A 23129-nucleotide genomic window follows, 5' to 3' on the forward strand; every position below is an offset into this window, starting at 1 on the left:
TGTGAAGGGGTTTAAAATGTTCTAATTCTCCTTTTGAATGCCCTTTAGCAACTGCTTGCATGTAAAGACTTGCCATTATATCTGCCTAATAATGGGCTTTTGAAGAAAAGCTCAGACAGAAAGCACAGTTAAATCTTGCTGTTGCGATTTGAGAACTTATTTTCTTTCCATTAGTAAGGGATAGTTGATAGAATAATATGTACATGCTAGAAGTCAGTTACTGAAACACTAGAAGTAGTAGCATTTTCTTCTATTAGAAAGGAGTAATGTGTTTTAATTAAGTAGAACAAAACTTCGAAGACTGGATTAGTAGGCACACAAGTTAATTTTGCATGGGGAGGAGAACATGCTATCTTGAAACTTCTAGCTGATCTGAGTAAGTCTTGGAACTGACTTGGTCATTCTCTTCATAGTACACAAAAATAAATGCTTGTATTAAAAAGTCTTAATCCATTCCTTATTTTTGAGTCAAGTTAATAATTTAAAGAAAACATTAATCTTCCAAATTTTTGTTAAGTGGAAGCAGCAGTGGAAAGCCAAATGACATCCATGTGCATGAAGTTTAATTTGTCTGTGACCAAATGATTTTTATGGCAGTATTGAGTAAATTCACTCTTGCTTGTACAAGTTGTACTACTTGTACAACTGTCAGAGGTAGAAAGTTCTTTGTGTTGTATTTTATAATGTGTGGGTGAAAACAATATTGTATACAGAACTGAAAACCATGGACTGGTAGAAGGAAGATGTGCCAAACTGTACCTCCAAGTAACTGCTGTATCTCTTGAAATTCTTCTAGGGTTATTTTGGTATGCCCTGTAATTAATCACTTTGTTTTCTCTGGAGCACTTTGTCCTTCCCATGTTCTAGAGTTGCTTCCTGTTGATTATTGGACTTAATTCAGCTGTTAGGGTAGACTTTCTTCTGGAAATTCAGCCAATTATTTTGTGCTTCTCAGTACTAGGAGTGGTATTGCTCTGTTGATTTCCATCTTTACAGTATGTTTTATCTGGCAAAGAATCTTTCTCAGAACTTGTCTCCACCAGACATAGTGTACTAGTAGCACATAAGCCAAAGTTTGTCACAAAAATTATAATGTTTAGGATTCACAGTGTTTCAAATAAATGCATTTTAATTTATTTGTACTCATAAAATGTATTAATAGTTGTAAGGAACTGAAAGTGCAATGGTTTTAATACAGCTGCCTTCTGATTCATTTCCTTCTAATTAGCCCTTTAAATTGGAAACTAAAAGAATAATGTCATATAACTGTGTTACTAAGACCATGTTTATGCTGTAAGTGTATAAATTAGCCAAACTGAAAAAAAGGTATTGCAATATTCAAGATGACAATTGCAATTAGAGCCAGTGGGAACTTTGTAATTCAAAAAAAACCAGGGCAAACAGCATCCCTGTAGTGTAAAAATCCCCAAATACTAACACTGGGGAGACTGTGTGCTTCTGATGGTGGATGTCTTTACCTGTTGGAGAAAGTTTCATAGTCTTTAGGAGTATTTATGAGGATATGGAATTTTAGACATTGCCAGTACTAAAGATAAAGTAGTGGGGGAGGAGGCGGTGAGAGTCCATGAATAACTGAATAAACTGTTAAGCTGTGCTAATCAATTTCAAAAGGAGATCAAGGTTGCAGTGAGACCTGTGTGTGGGTAGAGCTCTCTGCCAGTCTGAGATTCCACAGAAATCACTAGCTTTTTTTAACTTTCATGTAAAATTAAACTCTTGCTATTTTAATAGCTCAAAGTAAGCATAATGACATAGAAAGCTGTAAGGTTTTTCTTTTATTAGAAGTGTACTACAAGCAGGTAAAAAAAGGATTTTTATTGTTAATTCCTGAAAGAAACAACATGTTCTGATGTGTGTTTTCAGGAGCATGGAATCTGGGTTTGGGTTTTGTGTGAGTTCAGTAGCAGATTTGCAGTTCCATACATTTTTATTTAGGGTTGGTTTACTTTTAGTAAAACTTGAGCATGTTCAGGTAACAGAAGAGCCCTTACTTAACACCTTGCAGATATTGCTGGTTGGATCTGCCTTTTCTGTGACACAGCCTTACTCAAGGTGCAAAAGCAATCTGTAGAGCTTCACTTAAGCCTGTGCTTTACTGATTTTTTTGACTTGACACCACAGCAGTGAAAGTGGAGTTGTGGCTGTAGGCAGAATTTTGGGCAAGAACTTGGATGTAAGCTTGGTCTTTCCAGTAGCTGGGTTTGGATTTATTTTGGCTTGTAGAAGAGTCTTTGAGGCAAAAGTTAAGATGAAGGAATTTTTCCAGCACTACCTTCTGCGTCCTGGCTCCCTGTTTAGCCTTCTGCTCTGTGGCTGGACTAATGACCTTGCAGTAAATCAGAATCCTGGGCTGCTTTCAAAGCAGCGTGGCCAGCAGGGTGGGGGAGGTGATTCTGCCCCTGTACTCCACTCTGCTGAGGCCCCACCTGGAGCACCCTGTCCAGCTCTGGGGCCCCCAGCACAGGAAGGGCAGGGATGTGTTGGAGCAGCTCCAGAGGAGGGCCACAGAAATGATGGGAGGGATGGAACACCCCTCCTAGGAGGAGAGATTGAAAAAGTTGGAGTTGTTCAACCTAGGGAGGAAAGGACTCTGGGGAGAGCTTATTGTGGGCCTTCCAAGTATGTAAAGGGGGCTTACAGAAAAGGTGGGACAGACCTTTTACCAAGACCTGTAGTCACAGAACACATAGTATACTGACCAAAATAAACTATAGTTTGTTCTACAAGCATGAATAACTTTTATCTCTAAAAAGCATTAGTTTTCATCTTTGATTTTTAATACATGCTTATTAATTTTTATTAGAGAAGGTATCAAAACTGTATATTAATCTGCATGACCTGCTGTATTTCTTCTGTCATCTTGATTCATTGCATTTGTCCGCAAATTTATGGTACTGGTGCATAACACCTGAAAGTCTTAAGTTCCACGTGAGAACTTGGTGATTGTCTCTAAAATTTCAATTGAACCCTTTAGTTAATTTTATAAAAATAAGTTATTTTGCTCAATACACTTTGGAAAATATCCAGGTGCCTGCAAATTTTGTGCTTAGTGCCCTGCATTTCAGTGTGGTTTATTGGCTTGAGCTTGGTGCTGCCCTAAGCGTGCCTGGGTACTTTTTGATTTGGAGCTAGTTTGTATCCAGGTGTCCTGGAGCAAACATTTTACTTAAAAAATTGCACGTAGGTCTAGTTCTAAGTGCTTTGCTGTCCTTCATGAAACCTTTTCTCTCTCCTGCAGTTGTGTTGTAAATGTAAAATTATTTTACATTTACAAATGTTCCCCTTCTGGATGAAGTCCATAACAATGTGGTTTGTATTTAAATAAAAGGCATCTTTGCTAGAGTCCAAGAGAAAATCCTGTTGAAATTTGTTTACTTTACAATGAGCATCATCTAGAGTAGATGTACAAATTCTATTCGTTCCTGATGTTTAGAAGTGAGATTATTCATCTGGAACTAATAGCAAGGGTTATAAATATAAATAGTAAGTTTGTAATGCAGTGTTTTGGTATGTCAGCTTTGCTGAAGGTACAAAGCATTAATTATAAAAGTGTTTTAAACACATCAAATTACACTGTTAAACTAGTTGCTGGGAGCACTTGGGAAATTTGCTTAAGCACTTTTTTTTTCCAAAACAATGTGTATATGTAAATGTGAAATAAAATACAGAGTTACCACAAGCTTTTCAATTCTTTGAAGATCATGCACAGTCATCCACAAAAAATGCTAAATATAGCTCTTAACTTTCTAAACTGAAATTTTCTACATGGGTCTTAAAATAAGTGTATATATGACGAGGAGTAAGTATTTCTTTTTTTAAAATTTAAGTCTAGAGCTCCTTCTGAATGTGGTGCCAGAATTCCTCAGGCTGAAGGATGACTAAGAGCTTCAGTGATGAACAGTGTGGACAGATGGAAACACTATTAACCTATTTCATGTTATGGGTAACCTCCCTGATTATTTGTTACTATGTTACCTTTCCTCAGATTGTTAAACTGGCTGTTTATAGAATGCTTCCAAAAAACCTTCAGAGAAGAACTCTGATGCAGAGGCTACACCTGTTCCCCGAAGATGTGAGTAGCCATGCAGTTACATTTTCATCCTTGTGTTATATAGAGGTGAAGAGGGAGTGTTAGCACTAGCACCCATGTCATAAGCAAGTAAATTAGAAGAAAAATCCCACTTCTTTTATATACATATATATTTCTATGTAGTTGGGGTGTTTTCCATTTTATTTCACAGAGATTCAAGATGTATGAGATTGGTGTATTTAGGTCAAGCACTTAGCATGAAGAATGCTAAGTACTATTGACAAATCTTAATCTGGCTTTGTAGGCAGGGGTGTTGTTTGTTAAACAGTCATGTAGTTAAGACTGTTCTCACCTGTCTCAGGTTATTCCAGAAGATATAGAGAAGAACCTTCTACAAGAGATTCCTCAGCCACGTGCAGTCCCCAAGAGGTTGGATGAATATACACCAGAAGAAATTGCTGCCTTTCCGAAGGTTTGGACTCCGTAAGTATCTTAGATTTTTTAAGAGGACACATTGACTGAATATGTATAATGTAGGCTCCCACATTATTAGTAAGAAAAAGTAGTCATTCTTCTCTTTAGGTAATTTTTTTTTGAGAGATGAGGTCATTAAAGCAAAGAACAATGGTTGCTAAAATTTTCTATTTCTGGTTTGGTTTTTTTTTATAAGAAAAGTTTTACTTAAAATGTTATGTTTTCAACTCCCTGCTTCATCAAAATGAATAAAGTAAAAACCTTCCTTACCTGGTTTGAGTTGGATGTGCTCTATAATGCATAACTGTTAGCCATAGCCAAAGGAAATGCCACTCAGGTCTGTAAACTTTCAAAAGCTTATTAAAAATCACTTGTACTTAGGCTCCTCACCTTAGATAATACTAAAATATGTCTGTACATCCATTCTGTGTAATGGAAGCACCTCTGTGTTACAGTGTCTGTTAAAGGGAACAGAACCCAGCAATTACACCCTCTTCTGAGCTGAAACGGGGAGATCAGTTTTGACTTCTTCTAACCTATGTCAGTGATAAAACTTGGTATATTTGCTTTTATTCTCAATACTGAATGGAGCTGAAATTCCTGAGACCTCTGGTTTCTATGAGATTTCTGTGGATTAGGCTGAATCTAAACTAAAGAAGTTTAGATTCTGCACCATTGACCAGAATTCTGCAGTACATTACAGTAAAGCTGATAAGCTTGTCCCTTTCATATGGTGTGCTGTAGTCTTCTGTAACTGTCTTTAGTATTAAAGCTGATATAGGTTCTCCACAATAATTTAACTTGAATGATGAGCTGGCTTAGTTTTAGCACACTAATTGGGAAACGGGAAACAATACAGACATATTGTCAAAGGAAATAGAGTTGTGCTGACATAGCTTTTAAAATGCATTTCTTTGTCCCCACACACTACCATAGTTCATCTTCTTAGGACTGGGCCACTTTAACTGTGTTGATTTGCAGGTGTGTGTAGCAGAGGACAGATAAACTTGATGCCATCTAATTTAGTCATTGCTGTTAAACTAAGTTTTGCAATATCTTCATGTCAGTGTATTAACTTTGGGGAAAATCTGCAGGTAAGAACGCTGCTGCAGTTAGAATTCCCCTCCCATAATTTCTTGGAACATTCCCTCTGGAGGAATCCAAAGCACAGAGAAAATAAGCATCCTCTTTTTTGTATCTTTCTCTCCTCTGCAGTCTCATCTGTATTGATTGCTGGTAACTGCACTCTGTATATACAATCTTACTCCTTGCCAATTATGGGGGCTGGGGAGTGCAACTGCCTTGGAAATCTGTAGCAGATTTGGAGGCTTTCAGCTCAGTGCTTCTCCTGTGGGAGAGCTAGGGAGCTCAAGTGGTGGTGAGAAAAACCAGGGGATAGGTGGGCCTGAGAGGAACAGAATACTGGGGGTAAAATGAGTGAGAGAATGTTAAAGAGAAGTGGAGGGGGTGGGTTCTGGGTGGGGTAGGGAAAAACAAATGGGAGTTTGGGAGAATTTTAATGCTCTGAGTGTAGAGACTGGGGCAGAAGTTTCCCTTCAACCAACTACTCCATCTGGAGCCACATTTAAAGGCTTGGAGACACACCTAACCCTTGCTGTGTCAGACTTTTGTCCCACCTGCTTTTATGCTCCCAGGAGCTGGTAAGATCTCACAGAGGGAGAAGAATGAAGATGGTTATCTTCCATCTCTCTGCTAACTGCAGGGCTCATCACTGGTGTAATTTTGGCTTCTTGTCCTGGCCTGCAACCAGGCCATTGTTGGTGTCAGATAAATTTTAATTTAATCTTCAGCTCAATTTTTTACCAGTTTTGATCTTGGGAAGAGTTTCCAATATGAAGTAATGGGAAAAATAGTAATGTTTTTCCTGTCTGATTGAGAAAGTGTATTTTGATTCTCTGGCATTCAGATGTCAGGGCCAGGGAGGGGAGGAGGGGTTAGTTGGCAAATAAAAGATGAAGAATTGAGGGAATTTGATAAAATTATTTTCCGATGTGAAATATCTTTATATTTTTATATATATTTAAAATAATGTAAATATCTTTATATTTTATATATATAAAGTGACATATCTTTATATTTTATATTAAGAGGTCTGTAAAAGGGGACTTAAAATGAACCATAGCCATGTGCCCACACTGTTCTGATTAAAATGCCAGCTGGAGTGTCTGAGAATAGACAGCTTTGCACCAAACACATTAAAAGAAAGGGTGAATGAATATGCAGAGGTAATAGAATCTCTGTTCTGAGTTTTTTCAGTGTGTGAAGCCATGGAAGAAGTAGTGTTGGCATTTTTACAGTATTCCTGTGAAAAACTGGAGAAGGAACAAAAATATAAGTATTTACATAGTCTTCTTTTTAGAAGCATATAGCACAAATATGCTTTTAAAAAAAAAGTCAGAAAATGTACAGCTTTGTTCAAAAAACCAAAGAGAAGTTCGGTTGAAATATTGTTACATAAATTTGATAATTTGAGATGTACTGAGAAAACAACTATGTGACATGAAAATTACTTCAGAAGAGAAAACATAAAGGGAACATGAGTTGTTTTGTGGAAATCCAAATATTGCAGAGATATGTTTGCATCTCAGAACACCAAACTGACTTTCTGTTTGGGTTCCTTGTCATTTCATTCTTGTCACCTGCCGGGCTGCCCAGGGAGGTTGTGGAATCTCCAGCCCTGGGGATGCTCAGAACTCACTGCACAGTTCCTGAGCAAGCTGATGTAATGTTGAAGTTAGTTCCTCTTTGAGTGGAGTCCTTTCAGATGCAAATTATTCTGAGGTTCTTTATATTTGGGGAAAGTAAACATGGTAAAATAGATTAATATTTTAATAAACTATGTTTAAAAGACCCAGTGCTTAGGTTGCTAATATTATTAGTCCTGTTTGGATTTTCCTTGGGCTGTTGTTTGTTACTCTGTACTAGGATCTCAGAAATCAAGGTGAGAACACACATTGCTAAAATGAGTAGCTTGTTCCTGTCCCCTTCATTCTGCATTTGTGATGTAAAAAGTCTTATTATGGACTTGGATCTGTGAGGTTCTGGAGAACCTATAGATAGCTTCCATGCAGTATGAACAGTCCTTACAATGAAGCAGAAAATGAAAGACACAGAAAAGCTTTAAACTCCTCTTTTTATTTTCTTCTTCAGATGGTTTTAGTAATTCTTCCTGCCTTATGTGACTTTTGGTTTTAATTATTATTTATCTTCCATGAAGTTTTGAGCCTGGTGACCAACCTAATTACCAAAGAGAAGATGCTCAAAATGAAATGAAATATATCTGAGAGTGATTAGAAAAGGGAAGAGTGAGAGGGAGGCAGTGTTAATGGTTCAGCTTCTTTCTACAGAAAAAAAATAGTTGATATTAACCCTTTAAGATACCTGTATGCTTTAAGGGAAAAGATCAAATGAAAAGCAGAGCTTAATTAAAGGTATATAAGTCTATAAATACAGATTGTAAGTCTAAAAATACAGATAAACACAATTATGAGTAGAACTTAATCTTTGAGGTTTTACATTAAAACTTATACTCAAGAAATGTACCTTACTGTATATAAACCAGACATAAGATAGATAATACGGAATTAATGCAAATAGCTGAATTTATATGAGAATTTACTGATATCAGGAGGAAAATACCCTTTTTCTTTTTAATTGGAAATAATAATGTAAATTTTCATTTGGAATGTGAAGAATGTGCTCAGTGCTGCTAATGTTATTGGACATTTAGGCTATATTTTGTGTTAAAATGTCTTGCTATAGAGAGTTCTTTAAAGGCTGTTTTGCTGGTAGTTGGAGACTGACCCACCACAGAGAAAGACACAGTGTGCAAGTGGGACACTAAAATAGAGAAGTAGTTTTAAGGAAATCACAGGTGTAGAAACCCAGCAAATTGTTTGGTTTTCAGTGGTAAGCATTCCCATCACCTACTCTTCCACCACGACAGGACATCAAGAGGGATCCTGCTCCATGAAAGGGGAGAATTAAAAGTCAGGATATTCCTGGTCAGAGAAGCTTTCCTCGAGCATTCTTTCCTTTTATTCCTAATTGGAGCCAACTGACTTTCCAACTTGTGCAGAGGTTCTGACTTAGATCCTCTGTGGAGAGGTCGGAAGTGGGATGGAAAACCGTGTAGATACAGGAAAGTAAATTATTTCTGTTCCAGACATATTTCAAGGTGAAAAGGATCAAAAACTAGCTCGTTTGACAGATTTTGATCTTGTGCTGTGAATGAAACTTTTATTTCAAGTGTGTTTGAAATTTCAGACTGTATGTCTTTTAAATAAGTTTTAAACAGAAATCATCACAGAATTCTCCAAGTACATATGACTAAGCAAACAATTCTGTTCCTTGAAAGCAAGGATACATCAGATTCATGGGCACATTTTCCTGCTATATACCATTTGAAAGTTGTTTAACTGTCCGGGTATATATGTGTTTTGAGACAATTTTAAAGGCAGGAAATTGTACTTCAAGAAGTATTTAAATAAGAATGTTACCAGAAACAGCAGCCCTGTGTTATTCCAGTGAGATGGATGCATTCCTGGGAGTTTCCCTTAAGAAAGCAGAGCTGTCTGATTGCATAGAGTGTGCTTGGGCTGGTGCTGGTGTGCAGACTGAGGGCCTGGTCCACTGCCAGCCCTCCTAGGAGCTCCCCGCGGGCCAGGCAGCTGCTTGCTTGGCCTTGGGGGAACAAGTTCTTCCACACTTTTGAAGTTTTCAAAACTTGATATATTGTAAACTCTGCAATTTGCTTTTTGAGAACCAAACACCTTCTTAATGTTTATATTTCTGAGTAACTTTCCTGATTTCTGTCCCCATCTGTACATCCTGCTTTGAGGCAGGGAGCTGCAGAGCCTGGTCTGAAGCCATGGTTTTATTCCAGCCAAGCAGCATGGCTTAGGCAGGGTCCCAGTACTGACACTGCTTGTCATCTCCATGCCATGGCACACAGATTCCTGGAAGTTCGTCAGCAACACTCTGTGGCTTTGAAAGCAGAAAATCACAGTGTTCTCAGACAGAAGTTTGTAGGTGGTGAAACACAAGCATATTGGATGCCTGTGAACTGCAGATGGCTCTGATAATCCTCTTACATATTCTGTCACTCCAGTTCCTCCCCAGTTTTGCCTTGCCAGACTCAAGCAACCAGAAGTCACCTGTGATGTTCCCAGCAGACAAATTTGTGGGCAGTGGTAAACAGAAAAGCTTTTGGGTTAAAAGATCCTTTCAGCCACCACTTCCTTTTCTGTTTTCTTAGAAGAACTGCAACAGTACTTATCTTGCACTATTCTACAATTTCTAGTGCAAGTTTCTGGTTTTAGTTACACAGATTATTTCTGGAATGTAGTAATTGAGCAGAAGAAGAAGCCAGAGATATCCTGATTATGTGCCTGAAAGGATGTTCTAAACAGTACTTTTATATGTGCAAGATGCTAACAGGTTTTATTAGGATTTTTGTCTGTTAGTTTCTTCAGATGACTTCATGAGGAGCAGACACCAAAAGGCACTCCACATGGTATTGCATAGAGAAATTACCTTGGGAGTATTTCCAGTGATTTTCTGCGTTACAAATTATAACTTGCAGTTTTTACTAAGTTTATAATATTTTTTTCTCCCTACAGTGAAGTATGAGGTAAAATAAAGGAAAAGAGTGATCACTCTAGTTACCTTGAGAAGAGCAGAGGGAAAGCTATAAAGCCATCTCTAAAGATGGTGAGGTCTTGAGCCATTTTTCTAAGAACCATCTCAAGTTTATTTATTAGCCTTTAAAAATTTGGTACCAAATTAAATTTCTCCAGTCATTTTCTTAGTTCCTGTTCAGCTGTAGAGTGTGTCTGCAGCTTCTTAGGATTTGTATTGTATTTTATATTATGCCTCACTAGCTAATATTTGGTTTTTATCTTGGGCTAAGTATTGCCCCTCCAACTTGAGTGCTCATCTTCTCTCACAAAGCAGGCCTAGCATGTAGCAGTGTTGAGAGAAGACTTGGCCAACACAAACTTCTGTAAAAGACTGCAGCCAGTCTTACTTTTTCCTAAAAAACAAACTATAAACTAGGAAAAAGCTGTCCTGCCAATCCAGCCCAGCTCTGTTCCAATGTACTCTTTGAGGAGTCCCTCTGGCAGTTCATTTCCTGTGGCCTTTTTGCCTCTTGGTAGAAATTACATGAACTAACTGGAGATCATTAATCCCCAATCAAATCTAGTAACTATCACTGGTAACTTGTGGGGTTTTTTTATTAGTGAGGGTATAAAATGGCTCAGAATTTTGTGTAGCAGATTTGTGTTCATTTAAGAGGAGATTTGGAGGCAAGCAAGTCATACATTTCAGACTACCAGAACTGGATCTAAATTCCTGTGCAAAAAGCCACACAGGTTCTTAAGAAGAAAATTGCTCTCCTCTTCATTAGGTTTTAGCTGCAGGCAGCACCTGGACACTAATCAAGAAGGGTCAGTAACTCAGTCATCTTAAGAATCCCACACATCCATGTTCAGATTGTTTAGCCTATTGAATTCAATTACTGGCTTTTCTCTGGCATGCCTAAAAGAGATCGGTGCTCCTGATTCTCATATCCTTTACCTGGGGGCAGCTTAGGTTGTTTCTAAAACAAGAGTTGAAGGTAAGAGAATAATAAATGGGTAACTGAGCCCTTTTACTTGTACTTTCTGAAGAGGCTCCCAGAAATAAAGTTCCAAAGCTACTTTCCCCTTCCCTTAAAACCTGTTTATCTCATATGTGAGAATAGAAACTAAATTAATGGCAATTTGACAAGGAGTAGGAGAATGGTTGTATATGATACTGTTGAACTGCTTGCCCAGTTGAAATTAGAGTTAGATTAATTTTTAATCGCTTTTATAAATGTCTAGATTTCCTTTTTACACTTCTGTGGCTGACAGTAAGTCTGGAAAATATTTCACTATTCCTTCACCCACTTGTCTGTTTATTTGAAGAATAACGTAATTCTTTGTCCAAAGCCAAGTGTACAGTGCTGGTCTGTATACAGTCCTATACTTTTTAGCAGAATATATAATTTAAAAAGTAACCTTCTGTTTTCAAAAGCTTAACAAGATGAAGCTTACAAGTATATTCCATTGATTTATCTTAAATATTTTTCCAGACAGAATTCATATAAGCAAAGCCAAATTCAGGGAATTACAGTAAGTTTAAAGAAGCTTAGATCAATTTTTCCTAACTGAGGTTGCAACTACTTTATTTTAAATTTTAATAAGCCATTCTTCATTTTACTCAAAGTACCTAAATGCATATTAGATAACTTGATTTAAGGACTGTTTTTAAAAATTGCAACAAGTGCTACTTTTATGCAGAAAAAAGCAAACAAGTTGCAGCTGAAAACCACAAAATATACATCTTAAGTTTTGTTTCTGCATAAAAGGATAAGTCACTATAGCTGCACTTTAACTGTCATAGCAGTATCACCTTCTCTTACTCTTGTTACAAAATACAGTTTCTGTTACTGTGGTTTGTTCTCCAAGCAAAATAAGTTATACTTGTAGAAGTGCTTTTTAGGCAGGACAGCAGTCTGCATGAGAACAACACTAACATGGAAACAGTTCTTGTGCTCCAAGCAGAGGAATTGAGGGTTGATAATAGGCCACAGTGTGAATTGGAAATTTAGTGATAGTTGAAATATCATTAGCTATTTCACTGATTATTTTACCAGAGGCACAGAGCTAGCATGGGATAATAGATACACCTTGAGTAAGAAGAATGATTCTTGATTCTTCTCCCCCCCGCCCCCCCCAGCACCAAACTGTTGGTGTTTAAGTATAACCACATAATGTGGTTTTCCAGGGAATGATAGCAATGTCTGATCGTTGAGTTTTGATTTACTAGTGTGGTTAGTGAAAAAGATGAAATGTGTCCAGAAATCCCCTTTAGCTATAGTCCCCTTACCTAATAGCATTGACTTTGGCACAACTTGCAGTGTTCCTGAAAAATACATACATTCCTCTTGTTTCAGAATTTACAGTAAATTTTGTCTGTGTGTTGAAGTTTTTCTATTAAAAAAACCTTAAATACTCAAAATTTTATAGTTTATTAATAAAATAACTTTAAAATATGTGCCAGATAGACAACAGATTTCATGTTGTGTGTATTGTGTGCTAATTTTAAACAAAACCAAATTATTTGGAACCTTTTGTTTTCAGAAAAGGCTAAAAGCCACCTATTGCCCTTAACAAGCTGATATGAAAGATGAGCCATAGAACTATTCTGTGTAAGCAGACTTCTGTCATCAGTTAGCAATAATTCCACATTCCTGTGATGGTAATTTCCAGAATTATGGAGAAGAGCATCACAGTAATGCAGATTGAGTGTGCCTGCCAGCACAGAATAATGGGATCAGAGTGACTGAGGGCTAGTAACCAAGTGGCATGATCAGCCTACAAAATCTTTTCACTAATTGGTCTTCCCCAATCTGTCATCCATTCAAAACAGTGTTGTTTATAAACTTCCCTAAATGAGACCTTTATGAGCTAGTGGATATTTGTTAAATACTTTAAAAATTAGGGTAGGTTAGAAGTGCTTTAATACCAGTTATTTCTTTGTTCTAATTTTTCAGCCAAGTTTGGAGAGATTTTATCCTTGTTGTTTCTTAAAATTCTTGAAACTTGTATAAGAAAGTTAGGGAGAACTGTAAAACTACACAGTCATGCTGAAGTCTCCTTCAGCTTTTTGGGGAGCACTACATTGTTCAGGAAACAGGGTGGGGAAAAGGGGGAAAAAAGGCTGCTGGATAAAAAGCTAACATAGCAGCCACAGACCTAAAACCCTCTGGGGTGAGTTACTCATAAGACATATTGATAACTCTGAGTTAAGACCAATACTTTTTTGGTTTTGTTTTTGATAAATAACCTATGCAAATGGGAATCCTACCAGACATTAAATTTTTCAGGTCATACAAACTGTTGTACAGACTGTGAGTAGAAGAGATGGATGTGCCTTTCCTACATGATGGTTATTCATTTTAAGGGGGTTTTCATGCATCTGGTGTGCTTTCTCTCATTCATGGAAGCACTAAAATCTTAACAGAATTCCAAGCATATACTCTTCAAATTTTACTCTTGTACTATGTCTCTCATCTCAGTCACTGTGTTAACCTGTGGCATTAGTTAGCCTCAAGGCACCAACCTTTTGCAGTGCTGATGCAAAATGCTTTCTGAACACTCCTTATTACTGCTGCTGAGAGTGCAGAAATTCCAGGGAACTCTGGGTCATGTGCTCCAATGATTGCCCGCAGGTGAAGAGAAAATTGCCGTTTGAGACTTCCACACCAGGTGTGCATTGCTGAGTCAAGAGCAGGTATTGACAGGTCACTTACTGTGCAGCACTGTCTGACTCCTCAGCAGAGCCAGGTTTGAAACCATTAGCAGTCATTAACACAGGCTTGCAAGCACACAAATGACTGCAAAAATTCCATGAGATTTGACTTCATAAAACTTGATTTGAAAAGTGTCAGACAATGCAATGTAACAGCAAAGCTCTGTGAGTAGGGATTGTTTGTGGAGAGATGGCTATCCAGGGTTTTTGAGCTTGAAAGAAGATAAGGTCATGTTATCAATGCTGTTTATTAGCAGCATGCAATAGAAGAATCTAGGGAGGTGTGACACTTCTTTTGGAAGAAGGAAGGGCAATGTTGACTACAAATTGCATTGTTTTACCTAATCCCAGTGCATTTAGAAATTCTAAGAAACAAAGTCATTTGGATTAAAATACATAGTTTTGAAGAGGTATTCTGAGTAATTAAAAGTGAAGAGATTTATTTTTTAAATATTGTCTGCATTGTAAAATAACTGCTGTATGTATAGAATAGACAGTGTCATATATAACTCAACAGCCTTACCTTTATTATTTCTTTGAGGTTAGTAATGCTAACCTGTCTGCTGTAAGATGATACAAGGTTTTAGCTTGTTTGCCTAGAAATAAGATGGTGAAGTTGTCCTGTATATTTTTGAAATCAGGTTAGTTGCACTGTAACACGGACTAGTGATTACTTAGATTTGGCCTTCATAGAGTAACACACACCCCCTTTATTTTATTTTTTCTGAGGCTGTTTTACCTCCACAAAGCATTGCTAGGCAAAGGGAAACATCATTGCTGGAATGTGCTGACAAGAATTTAATAAAGATGGAGCTGTGCAGCAAGTCTATTCAGAATTGATTGAAATAAATATTCACTCCAGGAGTTGAGAGTTGAACACGTTTAACTATTGCAGAGGGTCTCTGTCCTGTCCTTCCTCACAGGAAAAATACCCCTGAAAGAGGATATTTCACCTCACACTGAAAAAGAATATTGAATGTGCTGTAAAGTGGGGGGTCCCATCATAGTTGCAGATATGCAAGTAGGTCTTTTTGTGCTGATAGTTTCTGTTTGCCATCTGAGATGTTCAGAGGCTGAGGTCATAGCTTAGTGAGCATTTTTTCTGGCAATAGGGCTCAGTTTTAAGAATCATCCATCAATTTTCCTGCCTCTCCATTCTGCTTGTGTGGCAACAGAATGGAGAATCAGAGAGCTGACCTAGGTTAAAGACAACCTTTTTTATGCAGCTGCACAAAGGGGTGTATGTGTGCTGGAGTTGGTTGGAGTTGCTGGGAATCACATGTGTGTTCACCAAATTTCAGTATTAATTAATGACACAGATGCCAGCACTACACTCTGCAGTGCTTTTCAAAACATAACTGTAACTCCAAAATCTGCAGAGACACTGAAGAGAGAATTTACAATGGCAAGTTTTTGCCCAGGGACACAAGCCTCTTCAAGTCATCTTTAAAGTCCATAAAGAAAGGCAGAACTTCTTCATGTTCTAGGGTTTAATTTGACCTCAGTCTTATTTCATGAGGTGGATTACAGAGCAAAGAAGTTACTGTTTTCCTCTAAATGAGAAAACTCTCACAGTCCATTGGTTTTTTCCAACACTGCAGAGTGTAGGGCTGGCATCATTATCAAAAGACAACATTTATATGAAATACATTAATTCTGCAGAGTTTGGGGAATTCTGTACCAGTTACAGTGGGGACCACTAAGACCCTTTTGTTTTCCATCACAAAGGCTGATCCTAGGAGCTGGACAAAGGTGCTGGTTCATCTGTTCTGTAAGTTTCAGTGGCTGTGAATTGTCAGCATTTTACATCAGCCGTATTTCTTTTCTGATAGCTGTGAGTATGGATAAAAATTGGGAAAATGTATGGAATCACAGAATTGTGAGGTTTGGCAGGAACCTATGGCGATGATCCAGTCCAACCCCCCTGCCAAGGCAGGTTCCCTAGAGCAGGTTACAAGGGAATGCATCCAGGTGGGTTTTGAGTGTCTTCAGAGAGCATCCATGATCTCCCTGGGCAGCTTTAACAGATTTAAAAGCTGTAATCAGAGTTCAGGACCAGCTCTTCAGTGCCTCTTGCTCAGTGGTAAATTATTTGTTAAGAGAGAAGCACTGAGAGGCCTCCTGTAACAAATGGGTTACTGATTTAATTTGCTGAGTATTTTGCCTAGAACTCACAGAACTGTCTTAACACTTTTTATGTGGAGTATAAGAATGTTAGTGAGACAAATATTTTTTACATATTTTGGTGGCAGACATCTGCTGCACAGACTAATATTGCATATTTTCAGTGAACCCATAATAATTTGTGTTTCAGCATAGATTGCAGAGACATTGGTTCCCACATATCCCCATTTCCCTTTGTCTTGGAGTCTCCTGTCACTATACAGCAAAGCTTTTTTTCCCCAAGAATGTTACTTTAAAAATAAAAAGCAGAGGAGAAGCAGCTATGTGAAGTCTTGCCTTTGGGTGAATTTCTGAACTGTCTGTTCTAGGAGATAGCATTTCCTTTGTTTCAAGAGCATAAACTCTGGCCTTTGCTGAGGAAAGGCAAAAGCACTGCCATCAAAGAAGAAGACTCTCACATGGATTTGTGTCACTTATCAATGAGCAGTTACCCATTGATGCTCACAAGTGGTTCATAATTCTCTCTGAGTAGACAGCATTTTTGTGGGTTCATATTCTTCATCTGACAAAATGCCTATAACACTCCTGCCAAAGGCAGTGTTTTCCAAGGCTTAGCTTTCCTGGTGCCAAGAATTCTTCAAAAGCAGTCCAAAAGCCAAGTACTAGTGGGCATAAAAAGCCTACTGTGGCAATAGAAAAGGCTTTAAAAACTTTTGTATTTGTTCACACAAGTGTTTCAGTGTGGAAAATCCTGTCTTTAAGCTTCATTAACTTCATAAGACTGCAAACTAAGAGTCCAGTGTTTGATGCATTTTTATACATTTAAATTTTAAGACAATAAGCATTAAAGTTGAAATGCAGATTACAAGCAAGCAAGAAAAAAGATTTTCACTCCAGAACAAAGTGCTGTGAGACCTGTAGTTCTGCAGCACTCCAGCATAACCCTAGATGAAACTTTTGAGGGAGCCACTCATAGAAAAATGCAAAATCCTTTGAGCAACGTACAAGAGAATGGATTGGTCTCTCTAAAGACAGAGTAATAACTATAAGCTGCAAGACAAGGATGTCTTTGCCATGCTGTGTTGCCTGAAATCTTCCAGCACTGTCCACCTGTCCAGGATGGATGTAGTGATAAAACTTCTAAGTCACTGCTGAGAATTTTTCAACATCCCACACTCTTACCACTCTACAAACAGTTTGATATAGTGAAATACCTATTCTGGCATGCAGTGAGATCTGAGTAACAAAATGTGGAATGGCAGAGAGGCTGGAGCCAGAGGATGTTTAAGGTCCCTTCTGACCCAAAGCATTCTCTGATTCTATGAATATCTCCAAGTACTGAAGTCTGGGAATCTAGGAAATGTGATTTGACTTCCCAGCACACACCAACCATCAAACATTGAGTACATTCAAGTTCAGCATTAAGCAAGTATGTAAACAGCATATAAGGTGCTTGCAGCAGTTCTGTCATGCACAAAAGATACAAGTCCAAATATTAATACAGAATATGCTGTTTAAATGGGGAACAGAGCAGCTTTGTGATTCATCACAGCATGAACACTAGCTCTTCTTTATAGTTGTTCTGTAAAATTCACACAGTTTTATATGCTACTCTTGAAATAACACAAACTGAATTGCAGACTTGCTTCATGTGAGAACCTATGGGCTCATACAAGAGTTGTGTGGATGATTTCACTTTGCAGTGCTATTGCTTGGCAAAATCTGAAACTGCAACATAGGACTAAACAAGTATTGGATTTCTATGTAGCATCTCTGCAGCCATCTGAACTCTCAGTCTTTAAAGTAAGCTGTCTTCTTCCATTGCTGTCTGCTTTTCATTTCCATTATTGAGATGAATTACAGATAAAATGTACCACCTTTGGAAATTCAACTTGGTGACTGTAGAGGTTTGCAGGTTATCCTGTATACCAGAATTTTTCATTCAACTTCATGGCAAATCTCGCCCTGTATTCCTCTAGATGTCTCTAAAACCTTTGTTAATACCTGTCTTGTTGAGTCCTGTGAGTTCCCCAAGCTGCTTTGATTCTCAGATGAGAGGAGCAGTGAGGAGAGGAGCATTGTGTTCCTGCAGGCTGCAGCTCTGTGTGGGATGGGGACTGTGAGGGGCGGCTGCTCCGTGCTGGGCAAACACCACGTGTGTCCTGGGCACCTCAGGCACCCTGACCTGCACTGGGTGACACCAGGTGTGTCCTGGGCACCTCAGGCACCCTGACCTGCACTGGGTGACACCAGGTGTGTCCTGGGCACCTCAGAGACCCTGACCTGCACTGGGTGACACCAGGTGTGTCCTGGGCACCTCAGAGACCCTGACCTGCACTGAGTGACACCAGGTGTGTCCTGGGCACCTCAGGCACCCTGACCTGCACTGGGTGACACCAGGTGTGTCCTGGGCACCTCAGGCACCCTGACCTGCACTGGGGGTTTGGGACAGACTGGGCAGAGTCCAGGATGTGCAGCTTCTCTGCAGAACATGGTAGGGATGTAGATGTGCATCCAGTCTGCAAACTCAGCATTCTGAAAGCCATAAGCTGCTCTGAGCTGTGCAGTTTCAGGCAGAATGTGGTTCCTGCAGCCTGTGGATGAATGGCAGGCAGGGAGAGAAATGTGCCTGAATAGGAGATCACAGAGGATTGGTTGCAAACAATAGTCTGCTTCTATCTGAATGTTTTCCACATCTGTCATCCAAGCAAAGGGGATTACAGAACTTCTAAGATTCAAGTTAGGGTTTTTTTTAAATCATTGGTTTTAACTATTTTAGTAGTGTTGTGTTGGACTGTGCTGCTAAGTAAAACTTGCCATCTTATCCATGGATTATTCAGTTGGTAAAAGTGGAGCCAAATCAGTGTCTGTGTTTAAAGCCCTGTGAGACTGCATTCAGTTCAAGATGGTTTTTTCTTTTGCTTAGGAAAGTAGGAGTGACCAACTAGTCCTGATGTCTGTAAATTCTTAGAGATCTTAGTAAATTTATTTAATTTGTTCTGTCTTCTTTGTGTAATCCAGAAAATATTCTTCTTTGTCAAAAAAACTTCACCAGAGTGAGGAAATAAAACTAGATGAGGCTGCTACTACAGCCTTAAAGCAAAACCACTGCAGTGAACATGCATTTCTTAAAATACTTTTTTTTTCCCCCACAGACCTAAAGATTTTCGAAGGAAGTAATAAGAATGAAAGATCTGCCATCAGGAGTGTCTCTCCTCCTTCACAGAAAATTCTTCTAATATGGAAGCATCTGTGTGGCTCAGTCAGCCCTTCTATACTGAATGTTTCTGACAGCTGTTAGTAAATTTGGCTTGGTAAGATTATAGAAATCACTGTATTTGAAACAGCTAAGTTTAGGCATTATCTTGTCAATGCCATCTGTACTCTGCATTGTGTGATCTGGTATTTTTTCATGACATTTGATTTGATACTGTTATTAAAGAATGAATACCTTTGTAATGAGTACTTGCATCTCATAGAAACAATACACTGACTACTGCTATGAAGTAGCTCATTGCTGACAACCCAGTGTAGAACAGATTTCCTTAAAGTGCTTGTTGAAATAACAGGTATTAAAGGCAGATAAACAGAGAGATACTTCTCCTTTTTTCCCCACTTCAACCTCAATCTGATTTTCAATCAAGTCACAGGAACATGCCTTACCTACTTTAAAGAATATATTGCAGAACAGAGAAGCATTTTTATTATGAAAACTAAATGATGAAACCAGACTTAAGTGTTGAATGATGCAAAAGTTAAAATTCACTTCACTTTTGCAAGCTACTTCCCTGAAATTCCTGTCTGCTTTCCTGCTCTGAAAACCCCCAAGCCAAAGGTGTTCTGTAGATAAGTAAAGCACCTGTTGTTTTCTGTATAGTAGGAAATGCTGGTACATTGTGTGCCAAATTTTACAATGTCTAGTGAGGAGAATTTGAGTATTCTACATCTGTTTCATACAAGCATCATACAGGAAAAAAAACCAGTTGTTTATTTATAACCATATTTCAATACATGAAATAAAGGTTTGGTATTGGGCCTTTCTTTGACATTCAGATGGGTTTATCCCAGGAAAAATTCCCACCTAGTGAATGTGCAGCCTTCACTTCCAAGTTAATTAGTACACTGCATTAACTAGTGAAAGTATTTTTGAAAGGCCTAGGTGGCAGTAAATGCTCTTTTCTGTGTGAGGACACAGTTTATTGGTAAGATCTGTGTGGCATCAACTGTTCATCATGTGCTGAATCCTTCAGTCAGCAGCTTCACTTTCTTAGGTGGTCTGGAAAAAAGACACTCTTGATTATTCTGAGACTGGATTTTGGAGAAAATCCTGACAGAATGGGTCTTCTTTTGGCAAACATACAATTCCTGATTAGTATTTTTATAATTGGGTAGAGCACAGAGTAACTAGTTAGTTACTCTCTTACTAACTAGTTACTCTAATAAAGAGTAACTACTACCCTAATAAAGAGTACTCTAATAAAGAGTAACTCTAATAAAGAGTGACTATATATGATTAACGATACCAGAAGCATTCTGGTCAGCATGGTGCCAGTAAATGGCACAGTAAATAGAAAGTTAAAATAAATTACTTACTGCAGTTGAATCTTGTGCTTTAGTTTATAAATTGTAATAAAATTTGAATGAGTATGGCCACTTTATTTTCCCCAAGTCATTTGTTTAATTGACTCCATGTACGTCATAGGTGTGAGGAGGAGGTGGCAGTGACAGCCTGCTGTGCAGGTGTCCAGCACAGGGTCCCTCAGGCCCAGAGCACCCAAATTCCTGTGAGCTGGGGGTGCTGTGCTGCTTCCAGCTGCTCCCCCAGCCATGGAGACTGGGGTGGGAGCTGTTGGACTGGCACAGCACAGGGGACATTGACTACACACCACAAGCACCCTCAGGGATTTGGTCAGGCTGTTCATGGAGTAGATAACACCAATTGCCTTATTTTAATTAGTTTGATTATGCTGTGTCCCTATGTCCCTGGTGTTGCCCTGTCACTCTCTGTGATCCCAAAAGAACCTGAGATTTGATATAGTGTTGCAGGCCAGCCAGTCATGACTAATGTGTTGTGCACTGTTAGCAGGAGACTCAAAGTCTTCCAAAGACAAAATGGGCAGAATTGCTTGAAAAAAAAGCTGATTTTTTTCCATCAGTGACCTTCTCTGTCCCTACCACAGGACCTGCAGGTCAGCATATCTCAAGCAGAACTCTAAGCTGTCAGTAGAACATGGATGGGAGTGAGCTGACCAGGGAGGGGCAGAGGGAACTTGCAGCTGGGGTAAATTAACATGGGTGTTCACAGCCAGTGCCAGCAGGGAAATTAAAATTAACCCTGTGACCTCAGGCTTTACTGTATTTAGTTTTAATAATACCTCTGATTATCAGTTGCATGTGCCAGGCTGTGGTATCTGCTTGGGGCCAAGACAGCCATGGGGCCTCAGTGTTCTGTCAAGTGGGGTTAAGCTGCTAAAAAATAAAGTCCATAAACTACATTATACTTTTCTACCTTCTATTTTAAATGCAAGTACAGGTAACAAAATTACAGTCAACTCACATTCTATCAACTTTTATCACCTTTCCCCAAGAAAATGGGAAAAGAGGAAGAACCTAGGAAGGTATCCAGCCCCCAGCCAGAGCCTGCTAGTCACACGTGCAAATCATGTGTGCTACTAATGAGGCTGAATTCCAGGTGAGATAATTGGAGATTACACAGTAAAGGTCACTCTTCTTCCTGGTGAGCTAAGGGAGCTGCTGGCAGCAGTCAAAACCTGACAGGCTTTTCTTTACTGTAGAATATGACTAGGCCTGCTCCCAGTCAGGGATGAGCAAGAGGATGGTCCTGAGATGTGCAGGACAGCCTCTCCATGTCTGTATAGGGCTGAAGAAAAAGTCTTCCAAACCTATGCTTTCATAAATGGCCATTCTTGAGCTAAATCTTGCTCAGTCTCCAGTGCTGTTCAGAGGTGTTTATTGAGTCTCTTTCTAACTTACCTTGTTTGTAGATGATGAATTGCTCTGTGCTCAAGTGGTTGGGTTGGTGGTTTGCCTTCCTATCCTCGTTAGCTGATGCAAGTTGCCATCCCAACTACACCTCCCAGTCTTTTGACTTGGGCATGTTGGCATGAGGAATCTCACATCTACAGTTGGTACAACTACCTCAGCTCAGTTACTCTCTGCACTTGTCCATATACAAGTTAAAAAATAAGGCTAAATAATGTTTATACTACATCATTTAAAATAAAACTGTTGCCCCAAAGTGTTGAAAACAGGAAATGTATTTCCTTCTCGTTACATTCTGTCCCCTGAAGATCTAATGCAATTGTTTTGATTTAAAAATGAAATGAATACAGAATTACCATACAAAAGCTTGCAACTTTTATTTGTGTACAAAACAGAAATGAAAGAGGTTCACAATAAATTATCAGTGTGCTCCCACAGAACATACTTGCTTATTTATTTTAGGTGAGTTAAGAAAACAGTGGTCTGTAATGTAAGAAATCTTTACAAAAGGATGATAGCTGGGGTGCAAGGACACTTGATGCATTGTTCTCCAGTGGATTTAGTCAGGTTACTCTGCTAGTAAAGCAATTAATCCAAAACAAAGAGAAAGTAATCAGCTGGGAAAAAATGGATAACAAAACATTAACTTTGTGAATGGTTCTACGCACACCACCTAGCCAGATGCATTTTTCAGCTACAGTTTGAAGAGTGAACGGAACAGTACTCCAGAGAAAGATCTACAAGTGACCTTTCATCATCAGCTAGCACCAACCCACTAACATACTACACTTCTGGCATGCAAGATAATTACCATTATTTGTTGTGTCAACTGGCCACAAACACTTTTTTCTCCTTTAACACAAGAGCCTGTAAACATCTTCATGACAGGTGAGGAGGCACTGGGGCAAAAGGCCAAACACAGGTGTGCATAAAACGTTTCCCTTTTTTAGGCAGTTCATTGAGAGGGGCTTTTTCCGTTCGCCTTTGTGCGTTCTGGGGTCCTGGCACTCCTTTTGGCTATCCTCCTTGCGAAGCGACTGATTCCCGGGGACCTCAGCTCAACGGCTTCCATCTCTTCTTGGACAGGAGTGAACTCTGGTTGAGCAAGATGAGGTGA

At 38.9% G+C, this 23129-nt stretch overlaps 2 protein-coding genes across 2 annotated transcripts in view; one reads left to right on the forward strand and one right to left on the reverse strand.

The window, feature by feature from the left end:
• Positions 1 to 19602, forward strand: part of MRPL13 (mitochondrial ribosomal protein L13) — a 29271-nt gene extending 9669 nt beyond the window's left edge. Inside the window, exons 5-7 of the mRNA XM_054295711.1 lie at positions 4007 to 4093; positions 4413 to 4534; positions 19165 to 19602. Coding sequence (XP_054151686.1) covers positions 4007 to 4093; positions 4413 to 4534; positions 19165 to 19189 — 234 coding nt within the window. The 3' untranslated portion in view covers positions 19190 to 19602. The remainder of the gene's footprint in view (positions 1 to 4006; positions 4094 to 4412; positions 4535 to 19164) is intronic.
• A 2003-nt stretch (positions 19603 to 21605) lies between these two features.
• The window catches only part of COL14A1 (collagen type XIV alpha 1 chain), a 114696-nt gene continuing 113172 nt past the window's right edge, over positions 21606 to 23129 (reverse strand). The window contains exon 49 of the mRNA XM_054295837.1: positions 21606 to 23107. Coding sequence (XP_054151812.1) covers positions 22968 to 23107 — 140 coding nt within the window. The 3' untranslated portion in view covers positions 21606 to 22967. The remainder of the gene's footprint in view (positions 23108 to 23129) is intronic.

The sequence above is a fragment of the Melozone crissalis genome, unplaced genomic scaffold, assembly GCF_028551555.1.
Source record: "Melozone crissalis strain CALT ecotype California unplaced genomic scaffold, PUWL_Pcris_2 ptg000002l_1, whole genome shotgun sequence".
In the NCBI taxonomy this organism is placed as follows: Eukaryota; Metazoa; Chordata; class Aves; order Passeriformes; family Passerellidae; genus Melozone; species Melozone crissalis.